Source organism: Pecten maximus, chromosome 2 (genome assembly GCF_902652985.1).
Source record: "Pecten maximus chromosome 2, xPecMax1.1, whole genome shotgun sequence".
NCBI classification, from domain to species: Eukaryota; Metazoa; Mollusca; class Bivalvia; order Pectinida; family Pectinidae; genus Pecten; species Pecten maximus.
In genome coordinates this window covers 25,050,270-25,075,546 of record NC_047016.1, presented here as the reverse complement: position 1 = coordinate 25,075,546, position 25,277 = coordinate 25,050,270, and the positions used below count along the sequence as shown (strand labels likewise).

The 25,277-nt window shown below is 33.4% G+C and overlaps 1 protein-coding gene and 1 non-coding gene across 6 annotated transcripts; one reads left to right on the top strand and one right to left on the bottom strand.

The window, feature by feature from the left end:
* Window positions 1–13,376: 13,376 nt before the first annotated feature.
* On the bottom strand, window positions 13,377–13,449 carry Trnar-ccg. The gene has a single exon. It is a non-coding gene; the product is annotated as a tRNA-Arg (tRNA).
* A 218-nt stretch (window positions 13,450–13,667) lies between these two features.
* LOC117321600 (FAST kinase domain-containing protein 3, mitochondrial-like) lies at window positions 13,668–25,277 on the top strand. Of its 5 annotated transcripts, XM_033876076.1 has the most exons (8): window positions 14,931–15,048; window positions 15,294–15,370; window positions 15,847–15,978; window positions 17,345–17,445; window positions 18,400–18,547; window positions 19,501–19,597; window positions 21,163–21,277; window positions 22,016–25,277. In XM_033876076.1, exons 3-8 carry the CDS (start codon window positions 15,873–15,875, stop codon window positions 22,139–22,141), a joined length of 693 nt encoding a protein of 230 aa, XP_033731967.1. In that variant the 5' UTR covers window positions 14,931–15,048; window positions 15,294–15,370; window positions 15,847–15,872; the 3' UTR covers window positions 22,142–25,277. The 5 variants fall into 5 exon arrangements, with proteins under 5 accessions (XP_033731963.1, XP_033731965.1, XP_033731964.1 ...); XM_033876072.1 differs by adding an exon at window positions 13,668–13,710 and having other exon boundaries at window positions 14,668–15,978; XM_033876074.1 differs by adding an exon at window positions 13,683–13,714 and having other exon boundaries at window positions 14,668–15,978.

Below are 25,277 nucleotides of genomic sequence, written 5' to 3'. Positions count from 1 at the left end.
TTTCTGTGTGTTTGTTTATTACTTGTAATATTGTCTTGTTTTTACTTCATCATTATGTCTCTGATACCAAAACTGATATGAGATGGACATTAACGGACTTGACAACAAACATTATATTTTCTCCAGTGGTCTACAGTTCAGTCAGATCATTTCTTGTGTTAATTTTTGGCATTGAAGGATGTTCATGTGGAATCTATTAACAAAGACAATATAGATTCAATTTTGGAAAATTTCTATTTTTAGGTCATCTGACCAAAAGGTCAAAAACTTTGATACGGCTGCCATTTGTAACATGATTGCGCAATCATAGCTTTCCTGAACAACACCTATTTTCTACAATTCCTCTTGGGTGAACAGAACACGACTACAACCAGCAATCTCTTCAAGCAATTAATGATCCATGTGTTCTCAAAATGGACTGAACAAAATTCTGGAACATTTTAAACATTCCTTTGAGATTATTATGTACATGTTAAGACTTGACTTTATGTACATATTACATTTTAAAAAGTTTCATTTGTATATTAGTCATTCTGTACATATTTATGCATAACTCGTATAGTATTTTCAGCTGCTGACGGCCATCGTAATGAAAACACAATAAGCAAGAAGAAATGCCCGCAAATGATATCAAGATAACGTATTCTGGAATGTACACAAGTACAAGTAGAGCTAAACTGAAAATAAGCATTTAGTCCAGTAAATTTACTCAAAATATAGCTCAAAGCGAGACATATTTGCAACATAATTTATTTCTTGGTTTTTATAACGGTAGGTACCTACATTATTATCATAGGGGAAACATTAACCAAAATTGACCTTTGGGGAAATGTCTTTCAGGCCTCCTGAATTCAAGAAAACGAGAAAATGTCGTTTTTAACCTTTTTTGGAGTCTAATATTTTTGTGTAATGATGGGTATGGAAAATTAACAGTATAAAAAAGCCCAACTAGAATACAGCACAGATTTGCCATTTTTTTGAGCTGGGGTGTTGAAAAAAAAAATTCCATTGCATCTACTATTAGACAGGTCCCCTCTCTTTAGAATATTAAAAATTAAAATAAAATTGAGCTTTTTGATTTTGGTCCCTATTATATGTCTGATTCTAAGTTTCAAACTAGGGGCAGATAAGCTAGTATTAGAATTTAGCTTGGCAATTCTTAACAAATAAACTTAGGGTCTGGTGGCCAGTCTATATCAATATGGCTTGCAATCCTTTTACCTTGACAATGATTTTTCTTTGGTCTTTTTAAATGAAGAAAAAAACAGTAACTTACAAGCGAAACGAGTTCATGTTTTACTTCCAAAAATATGGCATTTCATTCAATTTTTGTTTACAATCGATGGTACATGCACATACAAAAATAATATTGAGCATAATGCTAAAATTTGTGTTAAGTTTGTTATTATTAAATTACATACATATTTCTCCGACTTCTAATTAAAAAAACTATAAAAGGCCAGCAGATGCTCAAAATATGCGTCGCTTACCTGAAATACTGGTTTTGGTAAGATCAGTTTACATATCTGTCAAAGATCTAACATTGTGAACATCATTAAAATTATGTCTGAACATTAAAAAAAAACAAAAAACAAACAAACAAAAATTTTTGTTTCTGGAACAAGCAGGTTTTATCTGATTACCCGAGGTCTTGAAAAAGTCATCATTAGATGGATGTTTTATGAGATAAGTTTAAAGTTCAGCATTCATACAATACAACTTCATAGTTTTAACCCCACCCCTTCTGTACTATTGGCCTTAATCAGTAGGATAAAACGAAGAGATAGTATCACGGATTGGTCTTGCAATATGGTCATCCATCTCGCATCCAGTAATATTATTATCCAAGAACTAAATATTACAATACACTACTACGTTGGTCCAGTAAACAATTACGCTTAATTTCTTGACCCCAATTAGGGCGGAAAAAGGTATTTTCCCAAAGGTTGATCTTGCTAAAATGTTTTTTGTTACAACAAACACCGACAATTACGAAAAAAAAAAATACATGTACATGAATTCTGTTGCAATTATGTCCCAGGTAGATAGATCCCTTGACTAGAACAATTGTGCCTTATAGGCAACGCTAAATACAGAGGCCCGTACTCACGCTAAAATGTAGTCGCCCAGCGTTACAAAAACATACCGCAAATTTGAGGTCCGGGTAAGGCATATCTTCCGTAAGCTTCATCATGTCAATGAATCTGATATAAATATGGTTATATTTTTTATGAGATGTGGAATTCAACGAGAAACCACTGAATATACATTTTACATGTTTCACTCAACGCAACGAATGAGCAATAAGTAAATATCTGGTGGAATATGTCAACTTCTATCACGTGACAGTGAGCACGTGCACAGTACTTGTACATCGGAAACAATTGATATGATAATATAAGTATGTACCTCATACAATTGTTTTTAATAATGACTATACTTTATAATAATGACGAGTGTATGATGATGATGATACCTTTTAAACATGTGGGTGGCTCTTTTTCTATCGGATATGATTTTGCCGACTGCGACGGCGCCTGTCAAAAGTTTATCTCGCCGTGTAAAACCTCTAACATTGTTGGAGAACCCCCCCCCGTTTTTTTTTTTTTTACTTTCCATCAGTAATGACAAATTTTGAAAAATAAAAAACAAATACAAAGAAGAGAAAAATTATTTCTATACATGTTGTAAGTGTTGTAAGTAAGTATCCATAATTCATATTTTCATCACACACAAATTCTTCATACGTGTACGTGTTTGCACATTCAGCAGGGAATTGCACTACCTATTTTAGACAGATAAGTCATCGAAACAATCCCTCAATCCGTGCACATCATCTTAAGTAAAATATATATGCTTAGAAAAAGATACAAGTGATTTTTCTCCCCTTGATGGCCACCCTGCCGCTTCGATGCCGATGTAGCGTGTACTTTGCAAGTACCGTGAGAATTGCAAGCGCGCATGTGCAATGAAAATTGTCATTTCCGCCGTGAGAGTTACAAGTTTTCAGATCATAATACAAGTATTTCACTGTTAATGATGATAATCAAATGTGTCAACATTCGAAAACACCACAGTGAAGATCTTGGAATCACATAATTATATTAAGTGTGTCGGGAAACCCGCGAATACTACGCTAGCATCTGTAAAACGTTGTCTGTGAGCGGCGTATGTTACACCTCGTTTGCATACAAGATGTAAACAAAGATTCAACGCAGAAAAAAATATAACGGTTGGGAAAGCAGGTGTACCAAAATTAAAGGTAAGTATAGCAGAAATGTACTGTGGAATTTACTGCTTTATTTTTTTATTTCCTTATTCCTTGGATGAGCATAGGTGCTTAGCACGTGTACAAGTAAAAGATCATTTCCCAACATTATTGACATAGGCAATTTAAAGATAGAAACAACAAGAAGCTAACCCATAACATACTATTCAATGAGCAACCGTCCATCTGAAATTATATAGTTTGTGTATTTTATAAGTTATATCTTAAATATGTTACCAGGTAAATATACGGCCATGCTGCAGATAATATTCCCATGATAAATTACATGTATAATTATTTCAATGCTTTTACAATTAAGGTACATGTAGCAAACGATAGGGACCTCTGCATGACTAACAAGTTTTGTGACAGTGTTTTTGGAAAATTTCAATTGACCAAATTATGTTAAAAAACATGGCCTTCTTTCATTAGTATATCCAGGGACATCTTATTATACGTCCCTGGTATATCATGCTTACAAGTTTTATAATGCAGTTTAAATTCTAGATGTATATATCATGGCACACACACCAATTTTTACCATTAACTGTCCTCTTCTCTGATCAGTAGTTTTCTGTAAATTGCCATTTTATTTTTTTTGTGTTTTTTGGAAGTTTTAATCAATGGACACAACTGGGTATTTATAATGCCTTTTTGGGGAAAATAAGGCTAAAACAGATGGGGAATGGAGTCTTTTGCGCACACAGTTATACAGACAGGAAAAACACTGTATGCATGCTCATTATATACTCCTTCTCAAGTTAAAATGTTTCCTTGATTTTCCATAAGTTATAGAGATGTTTTTAAATGTAATGCAATTCATTATTCACGAGTCCATACTTGCAGCACCATAACTGAGAGCTAGGGATCAAACACAGGACCTCTGGCTTACTATATATAGTTATCGTTGACTCAAATTAAACCAATTGACCCAATATTATATATACTTTTCTGATTATGGTAATTTTATACCATGTAAAAATATTATCTTGTAATAAGCCTTGCTGACCAATAAAAAACATTCACATAAAGTATAGCCACAGTAAGTTTATGACAGGGCAATCTTAAGGTACATGTATTTGTATTTGTAAGCATTTTCATTAAACTACAATTGACGTGGCTGGGATTATTATTGGGCATGGGCATTTTGCAAGATAGATATGGTCATTTCCTTTAGCATATATATACAATACTACTTTTACTATTTTATACGATTGAGTATCATCAGCCAGTTATTTACAATAAAGTTTTGTACTTTCTTCAATCCAGACTTATAAACTTGTTGATCTGCAGAAACTGAAAGGGCCAACTTCTATGTTATGTGTTGAATTTATGAAGAATGGAAGGAATGTATGCATGATGTATGAATAAAATTAAATTGTAAATGTATATGTGCTGTTGAAAAATCTTCAAAAATGAAAAAAATCTTCTGTTTTCAAAATCAATGAAATCATTCCTAAAGTTACATCATATATATATATGGGGCAAAGAAGTAATTCAAACAGTGTAAACAATAAGGCTTGTTAAATTTTCGAGGCAATCCGCCCCTTTATCAAAACACAAAAAATTACAAATACAATCACATAATCTATATAAGAAGTACTGGAAATACAATAAAATACAATAAGAATAATGTTTTAGTAACTGGAGAAACCACAATGAACCCTTCGGCAAACGTGGGCCGAAGGCGGATACTAGCGTGACTGCATCATGTTCAACACTAGAACGCTATGCGACCAACGGCAGAGATATTTTGAATTCCCCCGCACATGAAAGTATATCAAAGAGTTCAAAGAGTGTTATCTGGATTATACTGTTCATATTACTTCTTTGACCCTTATATATATATATATATATAGCTTAGAAACACAAATGACGAAGGAAGCTAGACAACTTTTTGACTCGTGCCCTGACCGGGCCTCGAACTCACGATCTAGGCACCCAATCGCCTAGGCAGAAATATCCGCAGCCTATACCGCTGCGCCACATCGGCGTTCTTAAAAAAGAACGTTTCAATGGTACAGTGATGGTCGGCCTGATACCCTGACATGATCATTGTGGAAGTCGTATATTATATATATATATATATATATATCGTGTACCTTTAACAACCCATTTTATTATGGGCAGTGTATATGTATATCAAACCTTTATGAAAAGTTGTAAAATTGTTGAACATTCTTGAAATGAATTATAAATTGTCAGTTACTCTCTGTAAGTTCATATACTTTCCAATTATCTTACCTGGAAGACTAGTTTATAAACAGCACACAAACTTTCCAATTAATATTAATTTGGGTTATTTCATTTTAGATTTCATTTAAACCAACTTCATCAGCACAAGAGAACTTGATTTGATTCCTAGAAACAAATTATTTACATGTACAAGATTATATGTATCAATTATGTAGTATCAGTGAACTAGATCTTTTAAGATCAGATTAGACCAAAATATTTTTTCAAAAGCTAACACTTTTATCTTTAAATGCTTTTCAAATATAACTTGAACTGGTTTATTGTGGTCATTTTGAGGTGAGCTCACCTGATCCAGCCATGAGAAATGCAAGCACAAGTTCAATGGGTCAAATATCACTGTTATAATGATTTATTATGGTCATTTTGAGGTGAGCTTACCTGATCCAGCCATGAGAAATGCAAGTACAAGTTCAATAGGTCAAATATCACTGTTATAATGATTGATTATGGTAATTTTGAGGTGAGCTGACCTGATCCAGCCATGAGAAATGCAAGTACAAGTTCAATAGGTCAAATATCACTGTCATAATGATTTATTATGGTCATTTTGAGGTGAGCTCACCTGATCCAGCCATGAGAAATGCAAGCACAAGTTCAATAGGTCAAATGTCACTGTTAAAATGATTTATTATGGTCACTTTGAGGTGAGCTTACCTGATCCAGCCATGAGAAATGCAAGCACAAGTTCAATAGGTCAAATATCACTGTTATAATGATTTATTACGGTCATTTTAAGGTGAGCTCACCTGATCCAGCCATGAGAAATGCAAGCACAAGTTCAATAGGTCAAATATCACTGTTATAATGATTTATTATGGTCATTTTGAGGTGAGCTCACCTGATCCAGCTATGAGAAATGCAAGTACAAGTTCAATAGGTCAAATATCACTGTTATAATGATTGATTATGGAAATTTTGAGGTGAGCTCACCTGATCCAGCCATGAGAAATGCAAGCACAAGTTCAATAGGTCAAATATCACTGCAGTTATAATGATTTATTATGGTCTCTTAAATCCAATACCAAACAAATATTAAGTAAATTTCATATACAGGCATGTTCTCTTTACATTGAGTCTCGGTGCTATAATGACATTACGAGATTTGAAAGAATTTGTACTGTACACAGTCTGTAAAAAAATAATGTAGAAGATGAGATGCACTTTATACTATTACGTCCAGCTCATTCAGAGTTCAGAGTTAGGTTATGAAACAATATTATATAGACACCCAAGTGATTATAAGCTTATAGAACTAATTTAATGAAAAAATTATAACAACTTTTGAGTAAATTTGTTTAATATTTGATGATGAATAAAAAAAACTTGAAACAGTTGTATTAATTAAAGCTTTATGTTTATGTTTAGATTTCCTCCTGTTTTATCCAACAATTTCTCTTTTGATGTGCCATATCAGCCAAAACTTCCATTTTAAGAGTTCAAAGAACAGAAGTACATATATATAATATTTATTGAGAGCAAAAATATGCACCATTTTTGATATGCATTTATATCAAAAAAATAATACAAGGATAGTAAGTGTTATATGTGTCTTATAATAGAGTGATAGATATATTTTGGTGTGAGATTTCCGAAGAAAGTGTTTGTATGTAAATGTAACTCTTTCAGAAGTTACATTTAAATTTGATCTAGTTTGAAATAAATTTAAATTTATTTATTTCTTAATTCTTGAAATAGCACATTAAGCGCATGTTGACCTATATGCCAAACATAACACATAATCAATATGTGTGTAAATGTCACCCTAATTAACTGTAACCCTTGATATCTCAGGTGAGAATCATATAATTGGCTATGTTTGGTTAAAAAAACAAGTCATTGTTCTCCATAATGGGAGGTGGAGCTGTAGGGTAGAAGGGGACCAGGAATCACTTACCTGTGTAATATTTGTATCAATTATTAAACCACTTTGGGGTTTCCTTTAGCTCTTGTCCTAGACTTTTCGTCTGCCATGTTGTATATTCCATTTGACAGCATCTTCACTGACAGTAAAAACTAATTTGACAGAATCAACCAATCAAATTCTTCTAGAAAAATATATGATATAAATGTTGATGCTCCTATCGATTCTCAATGACATCTACAACATGGACCCAGACGAGTATCACGATTTAGTCTGTTTTCTTTCATCCACCTGTAGTTCTTACCCAGATGATCTCAAGGACAGCTCTACAAAGTTTGCCAGAAATAGAAGGGACAACTTTAAGCTAAAAGCCAGCAAGTTCTTTCTGAGAGGTATGTGTACCAAACAGTTATATAAAATATACAGTCAATATCAGAATTTCTCCAATTTTTTTGTCTGAGAACTTTGAAATCAATTTCTAATAAAATAGCTTTATCTAAATAAGAAAATTAGACTAAACATTTTTTATAAGAAATTTATCAATATATTTAAAATGAGACATCATCCTACTAACTATAAAGGAAATACATGGTAAAGGTTTGGTACTTTTTACTATATTGTATTTGTCATGTACTTTATTATTAGACCTTAACAAAATTTGCGAATAAATATACATTATTTCACAAAGAATCAGAAATATAATGCATATATCCCAGAGTACATGTAGCCTATAATTTATTTTTTCAGGCATAAAAAAAACCCTTCCAAAATTGGTGTTGTTTTGTCATTGTTTTTCTTTCTGGTTTTGAAGAAATTCTGATGATGGCTATATATATTTTGCAATAAAAGCAGGAACATCCTTGCATGTGATTCATTTGAATGAGAAACACATAGTTAATTTCATGTACATATATCAATGTAAGCAACTGGGTTAAACACCAAATTGTTCATTAATTAACCTTTTCATATAGTGAAGCAAGAACATTTCAGCACATGGTTCCTGTTACAAATTTAGCTTATGACTGATGGTTAATTGGATTTTGTTTTTTAAATGTGTTCAATTCACAAAATGAAGTTGTACAGTTGTTGAGTTTATGCTGTATTAAACTGGAATGTACTTATTTCCATTTATTGTTATATCCACACCTAGCTATTTCAGCTAGTTAACCTTTGATTAGACTTTGTTGATTATTTGTACAATTACAATGTTGAAGTTTTCCATCTAGTTGAGTGTAATGAAGCAATTAAATTCATGCATTGCCGCATTTTTTGGTTCTGAATTATTTTCTGTTTTTTTGTTTTTTTGTATTTTTTTTTTTTTTTGTATTTGTTGAATGCTATGAAAATGCAAATAATTTATCATACATAAACAATTTAATTCTCACACATTTCCTTTCATTCAATGAATATGAAATGATATTAAACAGCAGGTTTTAGTATGGTTATGTCAAATTGACCCACTATTGAAGTCTCAATTATGTCTGTTTTATATAGATACATATTAGTTTAAACAATATTTATTTGAGAATAAGTAATACAGTACAATAAATCAAAAGTATACAAGAGATACATATTAAAGTAAATATGAGCATTGTTTAGAAGTGATTGAAAAAAGAAAAGAAGGCACTTTATATATGTATAGAGGTCTTAGATTGGAAAGTAAGATATATGAGAGAGAGAGAGAGAGTTCAAGTAGTATAACTATGTATATGAAAATATACATTAATAAAATATTTTAAAGTTATGTGTTCATATTTTGGCAAAAACTGGGGACAGGGTATAACCATGCAATATTAATTAACTTTTCCCATTTTTTTGATCCAGTAAGAAATTTCAATAAAGATAATTCACCTTTGTTTGAAGCAATACGTATATATACATTTCTGAGTATGATATGTACATGTATCTTTGATAAGGTTCTTAAGTGCAGCTACTGACCGTGATGTTATTGTTTTATAATTAAAATTATGGTATTACATTACATTATCTACTCTACAACTAATACTATTTTGATTAAAATAAACCAAAAATGCATGTTTCCTTGTTTAAACCAAAAGGGATGAACTGTGCCTCAAGAAATAACTAAAAAATATTACGTTCCTCTTTTATGCTTCTGAATATTTCTAAGTTTAAGGATATATATGGATAACTAATCAAAGTATTTAAAGTATTGGACATACGGTATGCTTTTTTAGTGTTAGTAATATCTTGAAAGTTAGCTTTTAAATCATGTTTTTTTTAAATTCAACAAAATTATACTTCCTAGAAGAGTTAAATTTATCTTTAAGTTAGTCATTTATAATTTTTTAACCATTGTTTGTCAAATAAACTCTAAAATATTTAATAAACTTAATAGGTATTTTCAGTATATTTTTTCTCTATTATTGAATCTTCTTAATCTGTTATTTCCCTCCATGACTTGAACACGTCTTTCCGGAAAAGGTTTTTACACTTGAATAATCAATTGGTAAACATTCTGAAAGAAAATTAAATGAAACTTCCTTAATAGCATATTTTTTTCAAATAACACTACGTATCCAGGTTAGTTAAGTTTCAAGGCTTCAATAAAAGACTTGATGTTAATCATTATAAACCATTAAACCAGTGATATTAGACATATTTAACACTGGCTTACATTTCTCATGGCCAAATCATGTGTGCTCATTCCTAAATAACCATTATAAACCATTAAACCAGTGATATTAGACATATTTAACACTGGCTTGCATTTCTCATGGCCAAATCATGTCTGCTCATTCCTAAATAACCATTATAAACCATTAAACCAGTGATATTAGACATATTTAACACTGGCTTACATTTCTCCTGGTCAAATCATGTGTGCTCATTCCTAAATAACCATTATAAACCATTAAACCAGTGATATTAGACATATTTAACACTGGCTTACATTTCTCATGGCCAAATCATGTGTGCTCATTCCTAAATAACCATTATAAACCATTAAACCAGTGATATTAGACATATTTAACACCAGCTTGCATTTCTCATGGCCAAATCATGTCTGCTCATTCCTAAATAACCATTATAAACCATTAAACCAGTGATATTAGACATATTTAACACTGGCTTACATTTCTCCTGGTCAAATCATGTGTGCTCATTCCTAAATAACCATTATAAACCATTAAACCAGTGATATTAGACATATTTAACACTGGCTTACATTTCTCATGGCCAAATCATGTGTGCTCATTCCTAAATAACCATTATAAACCATTAAACCAGTGATATTAGACATATTTAACACCAGCTTGCATTTCTCATGGTTGGATCATATTGGCTGAGTACTAAATAACCATTATAAACCATTAAACCAGTGATATTAGACATATTTAACACCGGCTTGCATTTCTCATGGTTGGATTATATTGGCTGGGTACTAAATAACCATTATAAACCATTAAACCAGTGATATTAGACATATTTAACACTGGCTTGCATTTCTCATGGCCAAATCATGTGTGCTCATTCCTAAATAACCATTATAAACCATTAAACCGGTGATATTAGACATATTTAACACCGGCTTGCATTTCTCATGGTTGGATCATATTGGCTGAGTACTAAATAACCATTATAAACCATTAAACCACTGATATTAGACATATTTAACACTGGCTTGCATTTCTCATGGCCAAGTCATGTGTGCTCATTCCTAAATAACCATTATAAACCATTAAACCGGTGATATTAGACATATTTAACACTGGCTTGCATTTCTCATGGTTGGATTATATTGGTTGAGTACTAAATAACCATTATAAACCATTAAACCGGTGATATTAGACATATTTAACACTGGCTTGCATTTCTCATGGTTGGCTCATATTGGCTGGGTACTAAATAACCATTATAAACCATTAACCCAGTGATATTAGACATATTTAACACTGGCTTGCATTTCTCATGGTTGGATTATATTGGTTGAGTACTAAATAACCATTATAAACCATTAACCCAGTGATATTAGACATATTTAACACTGGCTTGCATTTCTCATGGCCAAATCATGTGTGCTCATTCCTAAATAACCATTATAAACCATTAACCCAGTGATATTAGACATATTTAACACTGGCTTGCATTTCTCATGGCCAAATCATGTGTGCTCATTCCTAAATAACCATTATAAACCATTAACCCAGTGATATTAGACATATTTAACACCGGCTTGCATTTCTCATGGTTGGATTATATTGGTTGAGTACTAAATAACCATTTTAAACCATTAAACCAGTGATATTAGACATATTTAACACTGGCTTGCATTTCTCATGGCCAAATCATGTGTGCTCATTCCTAAATAACCATTATAAACCATTAAACCGGTGATATTAGACATATTTAACACCGGCTTGCATTTCTCATGGTTGGATCATATTGGCTGAGTACTAAATAACCATTATAAACCATTAACCCAGTGATATTAGACATATTTAACACTGGCTTGCATTTCTCATGGCCAAATCATGTGTGCTCATTCCTAAATAACCATTATAAACCATTAAACCGGTGATATTAGACATATTTAACACTGGCTTGCATTTCTCATGGCCAAATCATGTGTGCTCATTCCTAAATAACCATTATAAACCATTAAACCGGTGATATTAGACATATTTAACACCGGCTTGCATTTCTCATGGTTGGATCATATTGGCTGAGTACTAAATAACCATTATAAACCATTAAACCAGTGATATTAGACATATTTAACACTGGCTTGCATTTCTCATGGTTGGCTCATATTGGCTGAGTACTAAATAACCATTATAAACCATTAAACCAGTGATATTAGACATATTTAACACTGGCTTGCATTTCTCATGGCCAAATCATGTGTGCTCATTCCTAAATAACCATTATAAACCATTAAACCGGTGATATTAGACATATTTAACACTGGCTTGCAGAATTGTTGACGAAGAAAGGACATTATTTTCTTTTTATCCTGTTATGATGATGTGCTCGTAATATGTGTCCATAGTAATATATTTGTGAAATTAGTTGAAATAACGTTCGTTATGAATGTACATGTTGTAAATGTTTCAAAAATAGGCCTGGTAGAGTTTCAATTCAAGGCTCTGTTTAAAACGGCAATAAGTAAACTCAATGTGTTCCATTACTTATCAAACAGAAGAAAGTGGGCAAGTGTTCCAGCTTGTTAATATTGAATGAAATGACAAAAGGGAGTCAGTCTAATTATGTACTTTGCAAGAAAAAAAAAGAAGTAACCTTGCTCTGAGATTTTAATGTTCTTTTCTTTTTTAATTACCGAGAATGCTATTTTCAATTGATGCATTTCCATTTATTTCCCCATCATCTCGACAGTCCGATTCCTGTTGTCAGGGGTAGGCTATTGATCATGCTGTTCCGGGGGTTCCCTCCCTCTGTCTCCTCAGGCAAAACAGCAGGTAGAATATATAATTATCTGACCAATATTTCACGGCAGGTAAGATTACCCTATGGCGTAATTTAGAGTTTATTTAACTCCGATCGATATGCAGGTACAGTATATTGCCTACACTGGCTATTTTGTACACAGTCATTCTAAAAACGCAATGACAGTCGCCGCCGACATTGTAACGCGATCATTGTAACAGTGCAATATCTGTTAACATATTTAATGACGTAAAACACACAACTCATGACCTGTTCCAATGACAAACTGTTCTGGCTTGCAAGTCTCACGGTTCTTGCAACTCTCACGGCGACCGGTGCCCCCTCCGTGAAACTTACAAGTACCGGAAGCGGAACTTGCAACTCTCACGGACTTGCAAAGTACACGCTACACCGACACCACATGTACAGTACATGTATCCCATAATACCGGATCCCCAATTGTGTGGCTTCACACAGCGTATATATGTACGATATGCATCTCTTTTTTAGACCTGCCTTTGAAATTTATCAATTGAACATCAATTAATATTAAAAATGTAATTATAAAAAATTGTAAAGGGAATTCGACCCTGAAGGGACTCGAACCCTCAATCTTCGGCTCCGGAGGCCGACGCCTTATCCATTAGGCCACAGGGTCTACGGCCAAAACTGTGTGAATATGGATTTTTTAAACCCTGCAAAGGGTGATTAATGGTTAAATATATATATTTTAAGACACACTTAAAAAATATTGTCTCAACTTTACTGCAATATCTTGAAATTGCCAGTACATGTGATCGCACTAATAGAAAACAACCAGTTTATTCATATAATGCAATAGAAACGGCAAAATTGTACCTCCGAAACTGCGGCTACATATGGTCGTCGTGCACGATGCTCAATTACCTAGTCCAACTTGGTAAGTAAGTATCCTGTAACCGTAAACGTTTTGCCCTATATACACAATCTCTGATATATCATTATCTGATGCTAGGCTAAAAACTGTAGATTGCAATTATTTCTGTTGAAATCAAGATGACTTAAATTACCATCGAAGAACTTTAATTAAGTTCACTGCGTTAGTGGACCCACAGGGGCACGTTACAATAATTTATAATAATGTATTTGTACATTCTAATAATTTCATGTATACATTATTATTGTAACGTGCCCCAGTAGTAGACCACAGGGACCTGATGATTTTTACAGTTTTATGTACTTCTGCAGTAGACTTGTCCTAACAAGGCGTCTGCATATGCTATCTATATTTAAAAAAAACTAACAAAAAACACATTTAGCCCCTTCTCCTACTATGTTGATATACTAGAGTAGTGGCAAATATTTTTGTCTATTGATACTAATCACAATCAGAAGTAAATGCCTGTGTTGTCACCCTGTTTTAAGGTGGATCATGACACTTGAAGCTTATAAAAATATGGTTACTCCTCATACTACGCTAGCATCAATATTCAATATCATCAAATATAATAACGGAATCATAAAAGAGTATATAATTGTAATATTTTGTTTTATTAATGCAGACTAGTTATCAATAAATGACCGGCGTTGATCAGTAATTTCAGAAATGTTGACCATAGCCGACAAACATTTGGTCTGAACAGAGACTTGTATATCACATGTGATATACAAGTCTCTGGTCTGAATGGCAACGCACCTGCACAGGTAACTGGAATGTCTATGTCAAGACACAACTGAAATAATTATATAAGTCTACACAGGTTAGCTATTCAAGGTAACACCGGAATATATATATTGATCCTCTTGTTTACTAAGTTCTACAGTAGAAAACTTGGGAAGTTCCTATGTTATTTCAGTCTTACATTTTCTTTATATTTTGCCTTCCTATATGTTGTAGGTGAACAACTCTGAACAGTGATTATGGCGTTTTGGCAGACCAGGATCATTCATGTAGGAATGAGGATGCATAACTTCGTCTACTTCAAAAGATTTGTTAACAGCGATAAGTTACAGATATGCAAGAGAAGTGGAGGGATGTTTAACTGTCTTCCACCAAACCAAAAGCCACACCCTCTTATAGGGTGTATCGTACACAGGCAATGTTATACTGAGCATAAAAAGAAAGCCAGAATTCCTCATATAAAGACAACAAGATACCATCAAGATATTAAAAGTAAACCATATGCTAAGGTGACTAAAAATGTTAAGTACATGTGTGGCGTTCTTTGGCCCAGTGATGGAAGGAGCAATGAACTAGAAGAGCTAAAGATTTGGACAGGTCAGGAAATACAAGACTTTACTATGGAGAGTTTCAGTAACTTGTCATGTAATCAGGTGATGGATACCATTGCCTTTTGTGTAAAGTTTAAACAATTTATTTGTCATGAGCTTTTAGGTGTTTACCTAGAATTTGTTAACAATAACTTTGAGAAAGATACCACTGTATGGGATCCAAAAAGTATTTCTCAACTAATGTTTTGTGTGTTTCTGTATGGATACACCAAACACACTTTATTTCATCAGGTGGAGAAAGTTCTGGAAAAACACCTAGAGATGTATGATCTGCTAGAAGCCGAGATGGTGCTCAGTGCATATAACAGGTGTGGGAAGCAGTTCACCTCTGATAATGTCATCAGAAAATTTTGGTCTTTATTCTTTAATTACAATGGAAAGTTAAAGAGAAATAATGATTTTCATATGTCTTCATTCCTTCGGCAAATGTATCGATATACATCTCACTTAAACTCAGTGGAACAACTTGAGGCAATTGGAAATCATGGATGCTGTCAAACAGGTGTTGAAGAATTGGTCACAGTTATAAAATGCCTGACTACAGTAAGGTTTCATCACACACTGTTTGTGCATCACATAATAAAGCAAATTGAAGAATTAGCCAGAAACAATGTTAACATTAGAGTCAAATCAGTGGCAGTTCTTTGTGAATTTGTAGCCGATTATGGATTAGAAGAATCGGAAACATGTATATGTTGTTTTGACAATTTATCAAAATTATTTGAGTTAAGTTCAGGGGAAGCTGCAATGTCTGCAGAGCACTATCCTAAGCTGAACATTTCAGATGATGTGAGGAGACAATCTAATCATATGACCATTGAGAAACCAGATATCTTCAATATGCGATTTGCCATAGGAATGGCCATAGCAGGCAGATTTCCTTTGGGTCTTATCAGCCATCTCCTGAAGGAAGGTGGTAAGTATCGTGCTCCAAATCTATTAGGGCAGCCCTGTATGGGAGATACAGGTGCCCTATAGTAATCACTCTGGATTTTGTCATGGTCAAATGGATATACCGTTAAGGTCAAATTTTATAGCTTTCATTAATGAACAATTGTTATAACATTACAAGCAAGTTTGGTTGGAATTAAATGAGAAGTCAAGTGACCGCATGTCCTGGTCAAAAGTCATGCAATTTTACGGGGTCCAAAACAGGTTTTTAATGTCATTTTCAAATTGTACCTTTCTCATCTGATGAACATTTTAATTTGTTATGACATCATGAAGCAACGTTGGTCAGAATTAAACAAGAAATCAACTGACAAAAGATCAAGGTAACTGGGTCAATGACCCTGGCTGTTGGTGGGGGAGGTACATGTATTTCAGCCATTTTCTTATATCATATATATAGGTATCTTCTATAATTTGGTTAAATACTGGATTAAAATTTAGATTGTTATTTTGCTCTGTGAATAAACGACAATTTGGCTTGGCCCCTGCTGACCTGTCATTGTTCTAGTTGCATGCTATTTCTGACATTATTTATTTATGCCAGCTCTTTTTGCTGGAAAGGTGACTGGAAAGTGGAATAATAGTATATCAATGATAGTCAATGAAAAGGGCCAAAAAGTGGTTCATGTAATGAAAGTTATAGGGATGCCAAGATTATTGTGATATGATTTGAGCTAAATTTAATTTGTATTGTCTTTTTTCTACATTTTGTGTATCTGAATTTTTGGACCTTATCACGAATGACATATTCAGTATATAGCCAATAATAAAACAAATATGAGTGTAACAGTATATTGTATTCAATGTACTAAATTATTGGGTGTGTGAACAAGGATTAAAAAGTACTAAAAATACCTGAGTATTACCATGATGTTAATAGCATAATAATGACATTTATCGGGCAATAAGTCTACATTGTGTTATTAAGTGCTATTTCAATGAATCCATGTCCTTCAATAAAGCCATACACTGGCTCACTTGACTTGTTATAGAATAAACAGTATGCAACAAATGAAATACACCTAAAACTACATGTTGAGACAACTGTTAGTATATGAACAATATAAAGTTTAAACATTTTCATGCATATAAATGAAAATTTTAAAAGATTTACGTACTTGTATTGTATTTTTCACTGTTGGGCAGCTGTTCAATTTTAAGTTTTTCAGAACACAATGCCTTCAGTAACTGTTTTATGTCATCATGCAAAAAGCAAGCTAAGCTGATCTCCAAAGAGCTCTTTTTAATAAATTTGACCTTGGCTTATTATGTTTAATTATATATACCTGCAGAGGATGAAACAATAATGATTAGTATCTTTTGGTTTACAGCGAACAAGACTTCATTATTTTCTCACCAGTTGCTGTTACTCCAGGCCTGTATTGATATTGAATGTCCGTATTACAGTGGTAACCATTTGTGTTTGGCCAATGTAAGTTCATATATATTCATATAGTGTACAAGTAAATTTAGTTCATGATGCTATGCATATGCCACAGCTTAATTTATATAGCTGCATATAAAGGTAAAAGTTGCATACCAAATATAAGGTAGATCTCAAGAGAATTTCTTCAAGATGCAATGATTATCTGCTTTATCTTTGAATGATGAAAAGAGAAGTTCAAATTATACATGTATGTTACTTGGTATTGTATAAAAATATACCACTGCTTATTCTTGTTTCCAATTGATCATGATTTACTCGATATGTAGCACCAGCCCTTTGAAATAAAAAATGGGGTGGCAATTAGCATCTGTGATACCCTTGACCTAGATAGCAAGTGGAAAGTGTGAATTACAGACCCATTGGCAAAAAAATTGAGAATTTATTTTTTTTACCTTGTATTTAAAGGTGCTTCACCTTTGACAAATAGTACTTTTTATCAATTAAAAACATGAATAGACTCTGACACAGACAGGGATATTCAAAAGTTTGTAACTTCTTGGCTTCGTTACGACATTTCTGGACATTATAATATATTTTTTTTATTTGTAGGCCTTAAATAGGCATACATATTTAGACTAAATGTCATTTATTGTCAAAATAATAACAATTTATTACACTCTGTTGGTTGTGTAGCATCTTTAATGATGAATTGCCATTAAAACTTGTTAGTCCAGAAGAAGAGCAGCTTTAGATATATAATTATTAGGTATTTACTATATTAGTTCCTCAAGATCTTTAAATGTACTTTTCTTGAGACTTGAAAATTTAAGAATTTTTCAGGATGCCATGAGCTTCCTGTCTACTACATCAACAGTCCACTGTAAATATAAATACGGTGGTAGTATATTCTGTTTGTTTCTACACAATATTTACAAGAAGAGACTTGATAAGTGGTAATATGTACCAATAGTATTTAACTTGTTTATGGATTTTCTACAGTTGAAGTCTGATGAAAGAGCTAATGAGGATGTCAGACGATTTTTGTCGCAAAAGAATCACCTGTCAAAGTTGGTCTTGACTGTGGTAAACAACATTGTGGGTGAAAAGTTCTTCAAGTATCATCGTCTCCTGCCTTATGGGAATGAAGGTATCCTTAGCAACAGTGATAGCCACATTCTCGTGATTGAATTCTGTTTCAGTTGCATTTATTGCAATAATTACTTGTCATTGGTTTTGTTACAAGTTCAAGTTCAAGTTTTATTTTATTTGAGTGTCGCATGTCAATACAATACTTGATTAAAAAATGTACATAAGAACAATAAAATACATATTGACATCCAGCCATTATTGGCTTATGAGACACTAATTACGAATAAAATCTATTAAAAGCTATCAATTATGCTATCCGTTATTGTTAAATTATACAATGATTAAAATATATAGATTATCAATGTCACATACTTATTTTTTGAAGTTCAGAGACTAACACTAGTCTGTAATAGTTATGGTATTATCAGGCTACACATGAGCCTTGTTACATGCCAGAGACTAGCTTATTCAAGCTACCTTTCCTCCTGTTTCATTGTCAATCTGTCTCATTAAAGGATATTAATGACCATTCTAAGGTTCTACTTCCTGATAGCTACAAGCCTTTGTTTAAGGAGTGAGGACTCTACATAAATATTGTAATGCAGATGTTTGTTAAATTGATGAAAGTGATAATAATATTTCTTTTGTTTTTGGTTTTTAATTTTACACATATTCTGCACCCTAGCCTAGGGACAAAGTTTATCATGTAATACTAAAATCTAGTTTTGCAAAATAAACTTAACCATTTACTGGACTAATATATTTGGTTGAAGAATTTTCTGGACTAATATATTTGGTTGAATAATTTACTGGACTAATATATTGGGTTGAACATAGTGAGGAACTACACCTAAATCAAAACATGGTAAATTTTATCTTGATACAGTCAAGCAATTCCTTTTTTCCTTATCAAAGAGATAATAGATATAAATGAGCTCTTTTCTGGGATACCAGTAATAATTTTCGGAACTGTTTCTATGGAAACATAATGGAGGCTTTTTTACTTTACAGTAATAGAAATAAGACTTGATGAGGAGAAGAGACCTACAGAGTTTGATCCAGTGCCTTACTACAAACTTCCTAGCACTGTGAAGCATGCAAACATGGGGTATGGTCAAAGTCAAAACAATGCTGTCTTCAGATTCCTGTGACGAATGCTTAATGGTCTTTCTGGTATCAACACAATTTTATGAACTTGAAGGATGCCCACTCCATGAACACAGCAACAAGAACTATTACATTGCTTACAGTAACAATTAATAATGATTATAATCTAAAAGAGTGTGCCCAAATTGATGTTCTTCCTTAACCTTAGAAGAGCCACTGTGTTGGTCTCGCTATTTTAGAATATTACCTGAATTTTCAGCGAGACCTCATGTATACTATCGTATCTCTGATAGGTTCCAACAATTTCTACCTTGAGGAATGTTGTGCCTCTCTACAAATCCACACAAGAAAATTTAGTACTTTGACCAGCCATCTGTGTTCCTACAGTTCCACACAAGAAATAAACATGGCAGTATGTGTCTGTATTTTTCTGTCCTTAAGCTGTACAAACGTTCTCTCCCTGGGGACACCATACAACCAAAGTCAAACTGCTGCTCCCATTGTGACATTCTCTCTATTTCTATCATTTTAATTTCCTGATATCTCTATTTAGTTTTGGTTTTGGTCTTCCATCCAAGCAAGGAAGATTATAAGTTCTGTCACCTGACCAACACAAGCTCTATAAAATTTTCAGTTGATCTCTGCTTTATGTTAAACATCAAAGTCAGCTTAAATGACTGACTATCCTGTTTCAGTATAATGTGACTAAGCAGTTATCATGCATCTTTGCTAGCCAAGGACTAATAAATTTGTATTCAACCTTAATGGATTTAGCCTTGTTCTCTAAGCTTCCAGATTACATTGCCCTGGCTTTTGAGGGGATCCAATGAAATTACATGTTACATATGGTTTGATAGAGTAAACACAGGGATTTGGCACAAATTTCCATTCCACTGTCCTTAGCTATCATACATATGATACATTTTATATACACATGGTATATGAGCTGTGTGTAAATAGTCATTGCAGCATCCAGTATCAAGTCATCTTGTCAACTACATCATGTTTTTTGTAAAAAAAAAAACAATAATATAAAAAAGTGGCAATATTAGGGAAAGCATTTTACTATACTAGATCAGTTGGTAGAGATGCTCAACTATATTTCAAATGTAAATGACAACTAAGGTAGCTAATTGGTGGCCAGTGACGGAGCAATCATAAAGTAAAGAGTGTTGACTTGGTGTTGCCACTATAGGTGGTAGTGGAGGTAAATAAAAAAAATCAAGGCTAAATACAAAATAAGTAGTCCCTGGCTAGTCAAGCTGCTTGTCTTACTGCATTGTACAGATATGGCATTTCATTGTGAGATGATGAGATGACAAAAAAACCTTTACAAAAAATCTAGAGCTGCTAACTGGGGAATGTATACGTGATATTAAGATCATGGTACCCTGTCTGTTCCTACACACATTAATTTGTCTGGACTCGTGTCAGATGTGTCCTATTTCTACTTCATGGCATCTGCTTTCAGATTGATACTCAATGGTTTTAATATTGTAAACATTTTAAATTCTGTAAACTCTGAAAACTAAACACCATCTTTAAATTTGTTTTCTTTTTCATCAGGATTATCATCTTGGTACACAACAGGAGGCAAACAACCTTTAATGGAGGCATTCCATTAGGAAGACTGAAGCTACAGAGTCGACACTTGAGGAAACTTGGTTACAAAGTTGTTGAGGTAAACAGAGTTTTTTGGCTGTAATAACATTGGATTATAGGAAAAAATATCAGAGATGTCTTTGGTTAAAAATTGTTTTAGAGTTGAATGTGGTGTTGAGTGGTATAATATAGCAACTTTACTTTGAATGAAATCAGTTACATTGAATAAAATCAGTTACATTGAATGAAATCAGTTACGTACATTATATTGATTTTGTTTTGTTGAATAAGATGAAAGTGACATGGAAGATTGAAATGTTGCTGGATGAAGTGAGAAACATTTAAATAGCAATAGATGTAGACTGATCATGAGTACATATAGGTCAAGTTTTCTCAGTCCCCAATAAGTTGGTAAATATTGTACAATCAGGCCAAAGGTAAACAAATATTGCATTCAATGAGAATTTCATATCTGTTATTCCCTGAAGTGATACATGTTGTTTTCCAGATATGTGAATATATATATATATATATACATGTAATTGATACGCCAGTATCTTAAACATGCACAGTAATGCTGTTTTCTAGTTAAATAATTAATGCTCCTCCATTTTTTACCTGCACAGTAATGTTGTTTTCCAGTTAGATAATTAATAGTCATGTACCCCTTACCTGCACAGTTATGTTTTCCAGTTAGATAATTAATACTCATGTATTTTTTATTCACAGTAATGTTGTTTTCCAGATAATTAATGCTCATGTATCTTAGCATGTTAATATACATGTAATAAATACTAAATGTCTTTTACATGCACAGGTTCCTGTCCTTAGTCCCAAGGAGTTACAGAGTGATAGATCTGAGCAGAACATGACTGAAATGTTGAGAAAAAAACTGATACAGGACTACAATGTTGTCCTTCGTGAAGCGGGAACACTCACATAACAGTGCCATACAACTGATTCTGGTGGAGAACCAGAGTAACAACTTAACCCTAATAAACACCTGATTCTGGTGGAGAACCAGAGTAACAACTTAACCCTAATAAACACCTGATTCTGGTGGAGAACCAGAGTAACAACTTAACCCTAATAAACACCTGATTCTGGTGGAGAACCAGAGTAACAACTTAACCCTAATAAACACCTGATTCTGGTGGAGAACCAGAGTAACAACTTAACCCTAATAAACACCTGATTCTGGTGGAGAACCAGAGTAACAACTTCACCCTAATAAACACCTGATTCTGGTGGAGAACCAGAGTAACAACTTAACCCTAATAAACACCTGATTCTGGTGGAGAACCAGAGTAACAACTTCACCCTAATAAACACCTGATTCTGGTGGAGAACCAGAGTAACAACTTAACCCTAATAAACACCTGATTCTTGTGGAGAACCAGAGCAACTACTTCACCCTAATAAACACCTCATTCTGGTGGAGAACCAGAGTAACAACTTAACCCTAATAAACACCTTATTCTGGTGGAGAACCAGAGTAACAACTTAACCCTAACAAACACCTCATTCTGGTGGAGAACCAGAGCAACTACTTCACCCTAATAAACACCTCATTCTGGTGGAGAACCAGAGTAACAACTTAACCCTAATAAACACCTTATTCTGGTGGAGAACCAGAGTAACAACTTAACCCTAATAAACACCTGATTCTGGTGGAGAACCAGAGTAACTACTTCACCCTTATAAACACCTGATTCTGGTGGAGAATCAGAGTAACTACTTCACCCTAATAAACACCCGATTCTGGTGGAGAATCAGAGTAACAACTTCACCCTAATAAACACCTGATTCTGGTGGAGAACCGGAGTAACAACTTAACCCTAATAAACACCTGATTCTGGTGGAGAATCGGAGTAACTACTTCACCCTAATAAACACCTGATTCTGGTGGAGAATCGGAGTAACTACTTCACCCTAATAAACACCTGATTCTGGTGGAGAATCAGAGTAACAACTTAACCCTAATAAACACCTGATTCTGGTGGAGAACTAGAGTAACAACTTAACCCTAATAAACACCTCATTCTGGTGGAGAACCAGAGCAACAACTTAACCCTAATAAACACCTGATTCTAGTGGAGAACCAGAGTAACAACTTAACCCTAATAAACACCTGATTCTGGTGGAGAACCAGAGTAACAACTTAACCCTAATAAACACCTCATTCTGGTGGAGAACCAGAGTAACAACTTAACCCTAATAAACACCTCATTCTGGTGGAGAACCAGAGTAACTACTTCACCCTTATAAACACCTGATTCTGGTGGAGAATCAGAGTAACAACTTAACCCTAATAAACACCTGATTCTGGTGGAGAACCAGAGTAACAACTTCACCCTAATAAACACCTCATTCTGGTGTAAATTCCAGTGGTGTTAGGTCATTACTCCCAATGATGGTCCGCCATTACTGGTGGTCCCTCCCTGGTGAAGATTGTAGATGGTATTAGACTGATCAAAATACTCACAGGTGGAAAATCTGGTTGACAATGGCAAAATACCTCCAACGTTCTAGTTTATTATAGACATCAGACAATGACGAAAGTTTAGCAAGATGTAAGATATAAAAAAAGTCATTCCAGCTTGATAATGAACTTATATGAAGCATTCTTTTGACAATATGATACTGATATGTATAGTAAGAGGTTATGAAATCTCTAGGCAGCAGACAAGAGATCCAGTTCCATCTGCCGTTTGTATTGCCATTTTACAAAAAATATCTGATACTAAGTGCACCTACAGTAACACTATGGTGACATCACTTGTACTTGACCTGTTCGTAAAACACTTATACTTTGAACTATCTTATATCTTGTATAATTGTATCCGATATATTTGTCAACATGAATTGAAATCCAATATTCACGGAGCACGGTATACACAAACTTGGATGGTTGAGTACCAGTGCAAGAGCCTGCATGTGTTTCATGGTTTTTTTTATGGTATTTATAGTCGTACTACAGCTGGTGCTGTTTATTTATTGAAAAAGATGAAAAAGAGCATCTTTCCCCAACCAGATTTTTTTTTTACCAATATTGAAATAGTTTATAGGTGATGATCTTAATACTAAATGGGCTATACATGTATATTTTTTTTGAACTGGTTAAAGGTAGTATGCATTGTCTGTTAATCTGTTTGCTGCAAACTTACTTGTTGAAGTGAAGTCCACAGATCTGGAAACAAACAGAAACAATAGTTGAAATGTGTTATTGTTAGCTCACCGGTTACGAGTCCCACCCCAAATCTTTAAAGTTTTTGGGGTAAGTTTTTGGAAAGCTTGTAAGTCCAAAAGTATACACCTCATACCCTTCTAAATTGGTTTATACATTCATTAGAGGTCTAGAAGTGATATTATGGCAAAAGCATGCAGAAAAAATTGTGATTTTTTCGCATTTAAACATTTTGTGGACTTAACTTTTTTGGCACCAAAACTCACTTTAAAGTTTTTGGGGCAAGTTCAAAAGTATACATCTATCAGCCTTCTAATTTGGTTTATACATTCATTAGAGATCTAGGAGTGATGATGTGGCAAAATCATGCAGAACAAATTTGTGATTTTTTTTTGGACATTTTACCATTTAGTGGACTTACTTTTTTTGACACAAAAACCCATTTTAAAGATTTTGAGGGTTAGTTTTGAAACGCTTGTAAGTCCACACCCTTCTTATTTGGTTTATACATTCATTAGAGGTCTAGGAGCGATATTATGTGACATACAATTTCAAAATGACATGCTTATACATACATAAAAAATGAATGCATAGTGTGATTGCTGCTGCCGGTGAGCTTTCGCAATCATTGATTGCACTTGTTATTTCTAAGAAAATTCTTCTTAGATCTTTCTTAGATTATATTTTTAGGTTCCCCTTGTTATCGAATTGTTAAGAGGAAAAAGGGAAAGTAGAAAAAAAGATCGTTTTTATCCGATTTCTTCTTGTTTTGATTTATTCCTACCAAAGTATAAAATTAACAATTTCTTACATTGACAACAATGTTTTATTGTGAAGTAGTGTTATAAACGAGTTAAATCAATTGTAAAATGAATAAAAACATACATATCAA